Source organism: Mobula hypostoma, chromosome 16 (genome assembly GCF_963921235.1).
Source record: "Mobula hypostoma chromosome 16, sMobHyp1.1, whole genome shotgun sequence".
Taxonomy (NCBI): domain Eukaryota; kingdom Metazoa; phylum Chordata; class Chondrichthyes; order Myliobatiformes; family Myliobatidae; genus Mobula; species Mobula hypostoma.
This window is the reverse complement of record NC_086112.1, coordinates 56,320,698-56,335,594: the sequence shown is the minus strand read 5'-3', so window position 1 is coordinate 56,335,594 and position 14,897 is coordinate 56,320,698. Positions and strand designations below refer to the sequence as shown.

At 39.1% G+C, this 14,897-nt stretch overlaps 1 protein-coding gene across 2 annotated transcripts in view; it reads right to left on the bottom strand.

The window, feature by feature from the left end:
* Positions 1–9,482: 9,482 nt before the first annotated feature.
* Positions 9,483–14,897, bottom strand: part of vldlr (very low density lipoprotein receptor) — a 30,159-nt gene continuing 24,744 nt past the window's right edge. The window contains exons 11-19 of one of the 2 annotated variants that reach the window (XM_063068980.1): positions 13,907–14,128; positions 13,628–13,746; positions 13,418–13,557; positions 13,022–13,163; positions 12,534–12,683; positions 11,546–11,644; positions 11,081–11,158; positions 10,691–10,860; positions 9,483–10,486 (exon numbers count right to left, since the gene is read on the bottom strand). In XM_063068980.1, coding sequence (XP_062925050.1) covers positions 10,451–10,486; positions 10,691–10,860; positions 11,081–11,158; positions 11,546–11,644; positions 12,534–12,683; positions 13,022–13,163; positions 13,418–13,557; positions 13,628–13,746; positions 13,907–14,128 — 1,156 coding nt within the window. In that variant the 3' untranslated portion in view covers positions 9,483–10,450. The remainder of the gene's footprint in view (positions 10,487–10,690; positions 10,861–11,080; positions 11,159–11,545; positions 11,645–12,533; positions 12,684–13,021; positions 13,164–13,417; positions 13,558–13,627; positions 13,747–13,906; positions 14,129–14,897) is intronic. The other variant, XM_063068981.1, reaches the window with a different exon arrangement.

Genomic DNA, 14,897 nt, shown 5'->3' with positions numbered 1-14,897 from the left:
AACGGGGGAGATCTTAAATGGGTTTTTTGCGTCTGTATTTACTAAGGAAACTAGCATGGAGTCAATGGAATTAAGGGAAACAAGTAGTGAGATCATGGAAACTGTACAGATTGAAAAGGAGGAGGTGCTTGCTATCTTGAGGCAAATTAAAGTGGATAAATCCCCAGGACCTGACAGGGTATTCCCTCGGACCTTGAAGGAGACTAGTGTTGAAATTGCAGGGGCCCTGGCAGATATATTTAAAATGTCGGTGTCTACGGGTGAGGTGCCGGAGGATTGGAGAATGGCTCATGTTGTTCCATTGTTTAAAAAAAGGATTGAAAAGTAATCCAGGAAATTATAGGCCGATAAGTTTGACGTCGGAAGTGGGTAAGTTATTGGAGGGAGTACTAAGAGACAGAATCTACAAGCATTTGGATAGACAGGGACTTATCAGGGAAAGTCAACATGGCTTTATGTGTGGTAGTTCATGTTTGACCAATCTATTGGAATTTTTCAAGGTTACCAGGAAAGTGGATGAAGGGAAGGCAGTGGATGTTGTCTACATGGACTTCAGTAAGGTCTTTGACAAGGTCCCACATGGGAGGTTAATTAGGAAAATTCAGTTGCTAGGTATACATGGAGAGGTGGTAAATTGGATTAGACATTGGCTCAATGGAAGAAGCCAAAGAGTGGTAGTAGAGGATTGAGGATTGCTCCTCAGAGTGGAGGCCTGTGACCTGTGGTGTGCCACAGGGATCAGTGCTGGGTCCATTGTTATTTGTCATCTATATCAATGATCTGGATGATAATGTGGTAAACTGGATCAGCAAAATAGCCGATGAAACAAAGCTTGGAGGTGTAGTGGACAGTGAGGAAGGTTTTCAAAGCTTGCAGAGGGATTTGGACCAGCTGTAAAAATGGACTGAAAAATGGCAGATGGAATTTAATACAGACAAGTGTGAGGTATTGCACTTTGGAAGGACAAACCAAGATAGAATATACAGGGTTAATGGTAAGGCAATGAGGAGTGCAGTAGAACAGAGGGATCTGGGAATACAGATACAAAATTCCCTAAAAGTGGCGTCACAGGTAGATAGGGTCGTAAAGAGAGCTTTTGATACATTGGCCTTTATTAATCAAAGTATTGAGTATAAGAGCTGGAATGTTATGATGAGGTTGTATAAGGCACTGGTGAGGCCGAATCGGGAGTATTGTTTTTAAAAACGCAAACACGAGGAATTCTGCAGATGCTGGAAATTCAAGCAACACACATCAAAGTTGCTGGTGAACGCAGCAGGCCAGGCAGCATCTCTAGGAGGAGGTACAGTCGATGTTTCAGGCCGAGACCCTTCATCAGGACTAACTGAAGGACTAGCTCTTCCTTCAGTTAGTCCTGATGAAGGGTCTCAGCCTGAAACGTCGACTATACCTCCTCCTAGAGATGCTGCCTGGCCTGCTGCGTTCACCAGCAACTTTTGGTGTGTGTTTCTGGAGTATTGTGTTCAGTTTTGGTCACCAAATTACAGGAAGGATATTAATAAGGTTGAAAGAGTGCAGAGAAGGTTTACAAGGATGTTGCCGGGACTTGAGAAACTCAGTTACAGAGAAAGGTTGAATAGGTTAGGACTTTATTCCCTGGAGTGTAGAAGAATGAGGGGAGATTTGATAGAGGTATATAAAATTATGATGGGTATAGATAGAGTGAATGCAAGCAGGCTTTTTCCAAAGGCAAGGGGAGAAAAAAAAACCAGAGGACATGGGTTAAGGGTGAAGTGGGAAAAGTTTAAAGGGAACATTGGGGGGGGGGCTTCTTCACAGAGCGGTGGGAGTATGGAATGAACTGCCAGACGAGATGGTAAATGTGGGTTCTTTTTTAACATTTAAGAATAAATTGGACAGATACATGGATGGGAGGTGTATGGAGGGATATGGTCCGTGTGCAGGTCAGTGGGACGAGGCAGGACATGGTTCGGCACAGCCAAGAAGGGCCAAAAGGCCTGTTTCTGTGCTGTAGTTTTTCTATGGTTTCTAAAAAAAATTCCAATGGCAATGAATGCAAAACACAGGAAGGTAGACACTGAGTGCCGAAATTTCCAAGACACTTGGACACTAGATTACTTCTTCATCGAGCAAGCTGGGAAACCAGTTTGTCTCATTTGCCCAGAAAATGTTGCTGTGAAGAAGGTAGCAAATATCAGGCGACATTACGAGACCCGCAATAGTGGAAATTTTAAACAAGTTTACTGGGCAAGCAAGGAAAGATGAAGTTGAGCAAATAAAGGCTAGTTTTGGAAAACAAACGTCATTTTTTGCCAAGAAAAGCAGTGAAAATAACGGAAATACCCGTGCCAGCTACGAAGTCTCAAAACATATTGTCCCAAAAAGTGGACACTGCATCAGAAATTTTTCAAATGGAATTGATTGAGATGCAGTGTGACGACATATTGAGATCCAAATTTCATTCTGAAGATGTGGCAGTGCTCGACTTCTACAGAAAATATATTCATCCAAGTGGGAAGTATCCTAACTTAGTGGACCATGCAAAAAAGATGGCATCATTGCTTGGCAGCACTTATCTGTGTGAGCAATTATTTTCAAAAATGAAGCACACCAAGAACCACTTGAGAACAAGATTGACGATGCCCATCTGGATAATGTCTTGCTCTTGGCATCAACAAGTCTGACACCCAATATTGAGAAGCTTTCAAGCATCAAGTTTCACATTCATTAAAATTCATTAAAATTCTCTTTTTTATTATACTTAATTTACTACCATTCAATGCATCATGTTCATTGCTTTATGCTTAAAGATTCTTTGTGTCCTTTTAATAGATTCAAAAGATGCCTTGATTGGAATAAATTGCAACTAAACTGAGTTCTTTGATTACTAATTGGCATCCTTGGTTAAGCACAAATGATTTTCTAGCATGCGTTATTCATTAATTTGAGGCAAAACATAACTAGATGTATTTAAATGGATAGTTCCCATATTTCAAGTTTTTTTTAAAATGGCATTTATCTGGCCCACTGTCTGCTCATTAATACGCCATCCGGCCCACCGAGGCAAAAAGGTTGCCGACCCATTCTATAGGGTTCACAAACTTCGTAGCACCACTGTAGACTACACTGAGACAAATATGCTGCTTTCATTGACCCTTTTGTAAGGCCTTTAGATGTTAGATAGTCAGGACCTTGCCTTTATAGTTCTGACCTACTTGATTAATCATGATGATTTAGAAGAGGTATGGTTAATGTTAGATTTGTCTGCTGCTTAGCCTGTCCTTCATTCACTTCGCTGGTAACATACTTGAACCAAAGAGCTGGAAAACAATGGTCAGAGCCTCCTAGAACTGGTGATATGTCTTTTGAAACTCAATATAATCTCTTATTGAATAAAATCAACATATCACATTCTTTGTTTGCATCTTTTGTTGATGCATGTGAACATTTCATTTAATACTATACCCACATCTTCCATTTTTACTCAGATTACTCTACCGCTTGGCTTTTTAAAAAAATGGAATTCAATTTCTCTTTTCATATTTAAAAAAAACATTCAGGCATAGAATTAAGTTATAATACAGAAACTAACCATTAGAACATAGTCTACTGTCACTGTACGTGTTCTACACAAAGTATTTCCTACCCACCCTTTAAAATACATGGAGAAACCAATAGATGCCTTTGGCAAGATTTGGTTTCCTATATTAACTGCTCAACACTGCCGGATTGGAATAGGCTCGGATATTACTGGAGTATGGAACAATGTAGTTTCCATATATTCAGCAGTAGCATTTCCTGCTGTTCAAAGTTGTTGAATGGACTTTCCATGGATAATATTTCCAGCATACAAACAGGACACCAAATTTGCAGCCAAATGTGGCTTTCACCAGTTTTACATTCTATATCCTAGCCTTATACACCAAGTCATGTTCCCTTGAACTTTGAATGGAAACTATTAAACTACATTTATCATGCTATTTCCTTATTTTTAGCTTGAGGAATGTATAATTCTATGTAGGCCTGGTAAACTATCCAGAACTATCCCTTTTTGAAATTCCAATTACTGAAAATTTGGAAAGCAATGATTTTTAAATATCAGGTACAACTCTGACTGCAGATTTTCAATTTCCATCCAGTCACCTTTAATGGAAAATTCTCTTGTGGGCACTGTAATTCTTGATTTATTTATTTTAAAAAAACACAACAAGCAGCAAGCTGCAGATACTGTTAAAATGTCGTGTTTCATTTCCGCCCGCCCCCCATTTACTTTTAAACAGTTCTTTTCATTGCTTGAGTGAGACATCATACAGTCAGTTACTTTTAACAGTCTTGGATCAGAACACCATTAATTTCAGAGGGAGAAGCTGAGCACAGTTGTACCAAAATTCAATTTGCATTCCGTTATCCACCACTGCCCCCGATCCTAACTTCTTCACTGGTTCATAGCAGTTGTGGTTCTTGCTTGACATTCAGCTCTGGATGGGAAGACATTTCTTTCAATTTATTGGGGAGAAATAAAGAAAGCTATTGTAAGTACATGCCATTCTGCACATACTGAAAATCCAAAAGCAAAACAAAATGTTTGAGGACTCAAGTAAGGCAGGATCTATGGAGGGGAATAAATAGTTGATGTTTCGGGCCAAGACCCTTCATCAGGACTTGGAGCGGGGGGGGGGGGGGTGGTAGCAGGGTTGAAAAAAAAACAGAATAACATTATCTTAAAGATTGAAAAAAATTTTTTGAGGCATTGTAAGTGTTGTTACTTTGATGTACTCGTAATTTTTTCCTCTGTGTGTGTGTAATACACACACACACACACAAAAGATTTGAAAAGATAAAAGAAAAAAACAGAATAAGGTGGGGGAAGGGAAGGAGTACAAGCTGTCAGGTGAGAGATACTGGACAAGAATATAATCGAAATAAGAGAACGACAGATACCATACAGGGCAAGCAGCAAGAGGTTCTTACTGAACTCCCAAAAAGATTTAAACTTCTTCAGGGTAAATCTTTGGTTCTCACCTTTCCTAAAGGAGTAATTCCTCTTCTAAGCCAGACTACAGGACCCTGTAATGATTTTCCTACCCCATATCCACCCGGCCTTTTTCCAGCTCTACACTTATCTAAATTCCAAATCAGTTCAGAGGCAGTTGAAACTCACCTGTGTCATTTACCCAAGAACCTTTAATGCCAACCATACAGGTTTATATGCTGTAATCTGGGTTGTGAGCAATGCACCATATAAACACTTCAAATCCTACTAACAGTGTTTTCCAATTTTAAAGTTAATCACATTTCAATCATTAAACATCCCTCTTTCATTTTAAACTTTTCATCTGTACAATTCCCTTCACTGTTCCTCCCCAGTCCTACAACCTCCTCTGTATTTATAGTCCAAGCTCTGTACTACAGCAATTCTGGGATCTTGGGCTTTCCAGATTTTGATCACTATGTCAAAATTCATGTCCTCAGCTATTTATGCTTCAAATTCAGAAATCCCTTCACAACAATCTCCACGTTTTCTTTACGATGCTTAAAATCTATTCAGCCCCCTTCTTTGTAATTACATAAAATTTGTTTAATAATACTATGAAATACTGAGAAATTGTTATAATAGACATTTGAATGCAAGTGTCATGCTATAACAATAAATGAAAATATTTTAGATTAATAGCATTTTCTCTGCATATTAAATCAAAAATTTACTGCTAATTGACATTTTAAACTATAGACACTAGAGAAAGTTATTTCTGATTTGACAGTGCATACACATCAAGATAACTAGCCTTTACAAAATAATACATTTGGATTAAGTAACATACTTTTAAATTCTAGAATGCTATTCTGAAACTTGGACTAAAAGGACAAAACTGAATCTGTATATCCGGATTATAGTAGAAGGCAGTAAATTCCCATTTTCATGCAGTTGTCACACTTCTAGTGGTGTGTCCAATTTGGAGAATCACTGACTTGTGCGCAAGGTGACCAGTTGGTGGGAAATCAATGCCACTTGTCTGTTGATGTAATGTACATTGAAATTCACATCTCACTTGCAGGCTATTGATGAAATGAAATTCACAGCTCATTAACAGGCTATTGCACCTTGCCCAACATGGGATAGAGGGTAGCTGCCTGAACCCTGGGGATTTGCTGGCAGATAGATCAAATCTGAAGTTAGATTGAAGGAATCAGTATTCAGCTGGAGTTGTTTTCTGCGGGGTGGGGTGGGGTGGGGTGGGGGGGGGGAAATAAACAAAGGACAATCCTGCTCCTAGCTCATTTGATTAGCTTCCTGCAACATCTTTAACGTGATAAGGCTCACAAATTGAACGGAGCCGTGTCAGCAGAAACAGCCAACTCACAGGGGTTCTTTCCCCACCCCCCCAGAGGGACTACAACTAGAGGTCATGGGTTAAGGGTGAAAGGTGAAAAGTTGAGGGTAACATGAGGGGAAACTTCACTCAGTGGGTTGTGAGAGTGTGTGGAACAAGCTACCAGCACAAGTGGTACATGTGTGCTGATTTTGAGAAGTTTGGATAGGTACATATATGGTAGGGGTATGGAGGGCTATGGACCCAGTGCAGGTCAATAGGAGCAGGCAGTTTAAATGGTTCAGCATGGACTAGATGAGCTAAGGGACCTGTTGCTGTACTGTACTTTTCTATGACTATCTGAACATTGGATTTGGAGTCCTTTAAATACTGGACCAATTTAAATACTTAAGCAACTTGCAGCACATTTTAAGTAAACAGCCTGGTTGATCAACCCCATAGACTTGCCTGCAAAATGACATCTGGAAAGCTTTGGGGGAAAAAAAAAATCAATGAAAATGGCTGAGTTGTGTTTTATCAATTTTTGGAACCCTGCTTAGAGGAAAAAAAATGTCTGATCTACATGCAACCTATTGCATCCAATGTTTAAGATTTTTGAATTGGCCATTCCTTCCAGTGGCCCAAGGATTGTGACAGTTTCATCACACAATAACACCTTTTGGAAATAAAGAATTTCTTCAGTGACAATACAGCAGAATGTAGAACATAGAACAGTACAGCAAAGTACAGGCCCTTCAGCCCTCAATGTTGTGCCGACCCTTAAACCCTGCCTCCCATATAACCCCCCACCTTAAGTTCCTCCATATACCTGTCTAGTAGTCCCTTAAATTTCACTAGTGTATCTGCCTCCACCACTGACTCAGGCAGGGCATTCCACACACCAACCACTCTGAGTAAAAAACCTTCCTCTAATATCCCCCTTGAACTTCCCACCCCTTACCTTAAAGCCATGTCCTCTTGTACTGAGCAGTGGTGACCTGGGGAAGAGGTGCTGGCTATCCACTATCTATTCCTCTTAATATCTTGTATACCTCCATCATGCCTCCTCTCATCCTCCTCCTCTCCAAAGACTAAAGCCTTAGCTCCCTTAATCTCTGATCATAATGCATACTCATACAGTGTACCATCAAATATTAAAATTATACCAGCCACAGAAGACAGATTTAAATACTTGTGTGAAGAGAATAGGATTTAATCAATGAACCATAATCTTTTAAAGGCTATAAAATTGCCACCAGAAAACATTAGGGAGATGACGATCATTTAAGTTTATGGCTACCAAAATCTACCGTGCCAGAATCATCTGAGCTCAGGTCATGTGACTATCCTTAATAGAAAATTCTTCAGCACACTTGTCCTGTTGCAGCCAAATCTGATTTGATATGGTTTGACTGAAAGGCTTATTTTGAGAAAGCAAAGCTTCACTGGCATAGACTTCCATGTTATAAAATTGCATAGAATCTTCAAATCACCATGAAAAAAAAGTGAAATTATTCAATATCATTTTATCCTTAAAGGAGCCTCAAAACACAAATTGGTGTGATGTGCATGCTGAGATACAAATAATGCATTAATTGTAAAATTTAAAACAGGTACCAACCCAAATGGAACACAATCTGATAGATCAAAGAGCTCAATTAATCGCATTGAACTCAGTGACATTAATTATTTTCCAATGCAGGCAACCACCTGCTATGGGGCAGTTGTGTTACAAGAAAGAAAATACAGTCTATATTGTGATTTTCTGTGATTTCCTAGTTACCTGGACATACATCAAGAAACATGTCGTCAAAATGTTGCATTCATCTTTTTTCGAAAATTCTTAAAGTCAATTTTGTATCACATCTCGAACTTGTGCATTGATTGGTGAATTCTGCAAGAGGGAATTTCTAACCAGAATGGCTGCAATGTGGTGGGCTATATTTCATATTTGAAGTTGCTATGTTGAAAGCATTTCAGATTTAAAGTACTTTTTAAAAAAAATATATATATATATATATTTATTTAACTTTCCTCTCACTTGATAGATAAAATTTTACCCCACATTTGAATCAGCTACTGATCATATGGAAGTGCAATATTTCACCAAATGCTATTGTTTGCAATGATCTTTCTACGACTAATATAGGAATTGGGGCATGTTAAACATAAAAGAGGAATTGTATTTTAAGAATGCAGTCTTCTCCAGTTTACAAACCTTCCCTCCACACGACTTGTTACTCATTCAGCATCTGGATATGGGTTCAGGTACAAGGGTCACTTCTATTCAAACTTATGACTAGCATGAATTACGCGTATGTCACACTTACCTTCAGAAATCTTCCAGTGTGTATTGCATTGCTGCTCAAATCAGATCGTTCTGGTTTGAAAGGTGTCCAGGAACTCAAGCAGAAAAGTTTATCCTGATCTTCACATTGATAAAGTGTTCAAAGGAAGAGCTGCCTGGTCTCCCAGTTGAAAATGAAGGCCATTCAATGAATGTCATTTCATGGCTGTCATAGGACCTTACCGTCTATATAAAACATTTCATTGGTTTTAAAGGAAGGAGTTGAAAGGCATTAGAAAAAAAATTCAAGTCTTTAATACTTGGGCTATTCTTTTGCACACAAGGCAAGAACACCCACATCATACATTCAGTCCTCCCAGAGTTGATGGGTTTGCCTCCTACAGAAGGACAAATCCCAAATTTGAACCACCAGAGAGTACAAGTTCACATTTAATTTTTGAGAATTTTCCAACAGCCATTTAAAAAAAGTATCCCAATTTAAAATGTTTTTCCTGGTAATATATTCCCACAGGTCTTCTTTGAACTTGCTATATTCTCAAATTAAACCCCTCTCTACTCAAATGTGAGTTTTGTCTAACCAAAACATTTATAGCAGCCAAGCAGTGTTGCAACTACCAATTTTAGCTACAACTGCTCTTGCCTAGTTTGTACTTAACTAGACATCAAGAGATACCACACAAGTTGAGGAAATGTGCTGTTTCATTGACATACAAAAGTGTACATACCAGCCTTAACAGGTCCTGAAATAGTCCAGAACCAAAACAGTGTTCTAGTAGGCTGCTTTAGAAATTTAAAAAAAAAACACAGCCAAGGTTTTACACTGTAGTTATGATTACTGAACTGGTACAAGTTCTTGATGTGCAAGACTTCAGGTTAAATACTGCCCAAGTAGCAAGATGAGGGGAAAATTGTTTTAATAGCATTAAAGAGCAAGATCACTGTTGTACATACTTAAACTAGCATCAATTTGCTTAGTGGTTAAGTGGAACATATGAAGTCACTGGGCAACAGGAGAACACCACAATGACTGAAGTACAAAGCCTATTACAGAAGGACAACTAAACCAAAGGAATTTGTATAAACAGTTAACTATTTTGCCATCAATGAATAAGCAGCTCGCACTTAGTCCTGCTTGAAGGGCAGGCAAAGATGGTACAAGGTGAAAACAGTAGACCTTGATCAAAAGAACCATTGTGTCTTGTGAACAGAAACATGGCCATGAAGTAGATCAATTTAAGTATGTACCAGTTATATATCCCTTGATCACTGCTCCAGACTATAACCAATGTCAAGCAGAGCTACGACAATTAGGCATGGGCAGGACAAATTGGATGATTAGGGTTAGGGAAGCCACTGCAGTTTCCATACAGAAACTGATATTGGGATAACTGTTTCAACCTAACCATTTGCAAGTGGAAAATACAACTGCTGGAAGTCAAATGCAATTATGAAATTTATTATACATTAGTATTGCTTTCCCAAACATGGGTAAATCTGTAAACAATCAGGCAAAAAATTACATTTGGCACATAAAAATTAATACAAATCCTTGGCAGTTGTCAGTCTTGTCTTTCAACCATTTGGAAAAAGTGTTACTGATATTTGTTATTTACAGAGCTTTTAAATGGCTCACTTATTTACAGTTATACAATTTATTTAGATTATCTGCATTTTCATGGCCTTGTACCAGAGCTTGCATAGTTAATCTAAATACCTCAAGATTGAGGAATGGTACCAAATCAGTGACATTTTACCTTAAATAAATATTTACATGTAGAAAACACTTGTCTGCAAACTACTATGTCACTGAGCTGGCAGCTGGTTGAAGCAATTAAAATAATCTTGAAGATTAGGCTGTATCATCTTCTGTCTTGACAATTGAAATCTAAAAAGTGAAAGATTGCAGTTTAGAACTTGTGCTCATTTAATCCACAAAATTCCTAGAAGAGTAACGGGTTGAAAGTTGCCATCACTAACCAGGTTATAAGATCAGACCAAGTTATTTTAAAATGTAAAATAGGGGGTTTCTTAAAAAAAAAGTTTAGACTGATTGAAGTCCCTTTTATGAAGAGGAGAAAAATGTACTTACTGCAGGATAGGTATGGCCAACTGACTGACTTTGCCTGTTGAGGTCAATGTTCAAATCATCTTCAGTGGTTTTCAAGTAGACTGGATTATCAAAGTTCATACTTTTGGTGTTCCTGTTTTGCCAGTTGCGTAGTCCAATGATAACAGCCAAGCCAGTGATTGCCAGAAGCACTACAATTGAAGTGTCCCAAAGTCACCAGTTTAAAAGTCAGACCAATAAACCAGACTATACTACCATTCAAGTTAAACACTGCCTGCCCTGACATGCAGAAACTATTTAATAATCTCAGGGTTAGAAGCTGAAGTCTAGGGAGGAGGAAACACATCAGGGCACTGTGAGGATAATTGTTTTCATGTTATGCTCCATCCAAGCTCCAAAGCTGATACTTACCGATGGGAAGGATAATCCAAACAGCTGTTGATCCTTTCCCAAACTGGTTCAGTTGAAGTTGAATGCTTGAATTTTTATCTGAAAATGCAAAGATCAATTCAGGTCAACTAAAGCTCATTCTAGGATCAAATCCAAACGAAAACTTATTGGCATTGCAGAATTCAAAAGACTCAAGTCAGTTGTAACTGCCTCAACTTCAGAAGTTATGTATTATTTGAAGTCTCTTGCAGGGTGGAAGTGATATGGACCAGATCTGTTACATCCACGCATTCCAGAGTTAGGAACTTCAACACAGATTTATGTGCAACATCTTTAAGTTAGCATTCAGAAACAAGATTGGAATAGACTTAGTTGTGCTGCCCGCATTTCTGCTTGAAGTGAATAGTGATAACGGGATCAATTTGCAGACGAACAGAACAGACAAATTAAATCTGGTTTTCAAGTGAACCACAAAAGTTAAATTACCTTTAGAGCCAGGCAAGGGAGTTGGCATTGTTATGTGGGGAGCATAAAGTGCTTGAGATGCAGAAGGCAGTAAGTGAGCATGTCCAGTAGTTGCAGTTCCTTTAAGAAAAGTACAATTTCAAACACACTCAAGAATATGACACTTCAGTAAAGCAGTGTTAGAATGTGGAAGTTAATAGCTATCAAAGCTGCATCACGTGCACCATTTTCACCTCTCTCTCCCAACCCAAAGTTATGAATCAGTTCCAGGTGAATCCAATTGAACATTAAAGGATGTCAAAATAGATTATCTGCCCTCAAAGTAATCTGGTATTGGACTAGTCCATCTCTCAAAGTACAACCCTACCATCCCACTGAGAGAGTTGGAAATGGGTAGGCCGGCCAACAGAGCTCTGGTATCACCTGTACTGTGGCTACAATGGATTATAGAAGCATTGATGAATGCCAGCCATACCATCGACTCTGGACGATGGAGACAGGAGGTCATCAATGGTCTATGCCCCACTAGGAACTAAGGGACTAAGAAGAGGACCAGTCCAAAGCTTAAGCACATTTCAAATAAAATCAGGGAGTGGCTTTGAGGCTTTTAAACACTAACCTGCCAACCATTCAGGCATTTCTGACAAATCATTTTAGAACATCAAGTCTGTGAACTCAGCCTCATTCCCAATTTTTCTAGTAACCCATTCTGACATACCTATCAATTGCCAAGATCCTAGTCCTCGGTCAAGGTGAATTTGCAGACCTGCAAGTCTTTGAGGTGCAAACAGACAAACACCGAGATCCATTACAGTCCCCGACACTTGTAAACACCACACAGGTTAGGACTGAACCTGGGTTGCTATATGCAAGGCCACAGAACATCTAACCACACGCCTTTGGACTTGGTACATCTAATCCTGCTCAAACAGGAGCCAAAGGAGTGAAGTGTCAGGTCCTTCTAGACCAAGATTAATGGAAAGAATGATTTGCCTCAAGGTATACATACCCATCCTGCACTGGCGGCCATTTTGAGCTAGCTCCATTCCATTCGGACACATGCACGTGTATTTTGCTGAGTGACTATTGATTTGAGGAGCAGGCAGACACATGTATTCACACCCGCCATTCTTCAGTTGCCCACTGCACCAGTTTCTTCCTGAAAATCAAGTTCTGTCATTGGAGATAACGGTCTAAAAACCAAATGTCAAACATACCAGCACCGACTAAAACTCTATTCAATAAAGTTTTATGTTCAATCAGGAATCTAATATGCTAAAACTTCTGCATGTCATGTAAGCTATTGGCTTAGATTAGTTTTCTACAGTATTAGATGTCGTTAAGTAACCAGTAGAGTGGGTGGTGTCTAAAGACCAGAATTGAACAAGTAATTTGTAACAGTTGTGTTCCACAGATAAAGTGCATTACAATGCCTAGAATTTGTTACAATGTACTAAAGTGCTGTGCAAAGGTAAAGGAACTATACTAAATTCATACCTGAAGGCTGCACAAGTTCATGATAGACTATGATATCTTGAGGTTCATTGAGGTTTGAGGCCAACAGGACCACATCTATTCCTGTAAACTTGTTGGCCGCATAGATAGCTTCATTCTCTCCATCAGTCCAGAACACGCGATCCTGAAAGGAATGTCATTGCTTCAGCTATTGCATCCAAACAATCCCTGGAAATGGTCAAGTTACACATCCTGATATGACCAACCTCCAGAGCTAAGCAAACTGCTAATTACATAAAGAAATTCAAGCAGCATTGAAAGGCACAATTTACAATGCTGCCTCCATCTTTAAAGGAGGACTCTTTCAACATTATATGATTGTTTTGACACACATTTCCAAGATTAACTTTGCCCTTTAAAAACACTAGGAAATCTTACTTCAAATACAGCAACAGCAAATGGATGAGCGAGAAATTCTGCTGACAAAAGCACTCTCCTTCTGTCCTGTCCACTCAGGTCCACACTGGATAACGTGTGCATTTTTGAATCAACCCAATAGAGGCGTTTTTTCACAAGATCTGCAAACAAACAAGGAAAGTCAGGCTAGGCCAGAGTGCAAAAAGTAGAGGGGAAAGTTTCAATACATACCGATTGCAATTCCATTTGGCCACTGAATATCTCTGCTAACCAAGAGCTGGCGGTCAACACCATTCATTCCAGCTTTCTCTATCTTTGCTGGTTCACCCCAATCTGACCAATAGACAAACCTGCAGAGAAAATTTTAGAAATCATTAGATTAATGGCAGCCATAGCTTTGGTCCAAATGCAAAACTTGCCATATTCATGCTAGTGCTGGTTTTAATTCAACCCAGTTCATAGCCAGAGTTCATTACAGTAAGTTCTGCAGAAGAATATAGAATTAAATACCCAGAGAGGGGATCGACAGCTATTGAAGCTGGTTCCCTTAGATCCGTGTTAAAGAGGGTTATCTTTTTGGTCCCATCAAAGTTTGCCACAGATAATGTTTTGAAACCCAGATCAGTCCAGTAGATGTTCTTGTAAATCCAGTCAACAGCAATTCCCACAGGAATTTGCACATCACTGACAACTCTGGAATGGCCAGATGACGTCTGTTGGTCCACCAAAGTGCTGAAAGACAAATTGGGGTAATTCAGCCGAGCACAAAGTATCAAGCTAAAACTGGTTTAAATTAGTCTGTTCATCAAGTTGACTGCTCTGAAACTGGAGAACATTTCCCCCAGATTCACTGAGAGGCAGCATTGCCCTAGCCAGCAATTGCTGCTGTTCTCAGTTGATCAAACAAGCTGATACAGGACATCAGGAATCAACCATTAGCTGGTCTGGAGTCATTTTCATCCTTAAATATTGATCTTTGGTCATGCAGTTTATTACTCAGATTCACTAGTTGGGAGATTTGCATCTGTCTATCAGACCAGGCACATGTTAAACCACAAGTCTCTACCGCAGATCAACAATACCTGGATTATTTCACATTTTATTGCTATAGAACCCCATAAGACTCCTATGCTATTAATACTTGCTGTGGTTCTGTTATTCAAGAGGTTCACAGAGGATTACAAAACCTGCTGCTAAAAGTCCTCACTGAAGTAACAATTCTAATACTGAAGTACAATGTATAACCCAAACTGCCCAAATATATATATATATATTTTTTAAGAATACAAGCTACTTTCATCTGATGTTTTATTATATTTTGTTTAAAGATACAGTGCAGGATAGATCCTTTGAGCCACACTGCCCAGCAACTCCCAACAACTCAGATTTAATCCTAACCCAATCTTGGGACAATTTACAATGACCAATTAATCTAACCGGTACATCTTTTTACTGAGGAAAACCAGAGCATCCGGGGAAAACACACACACCCACGCGGAGG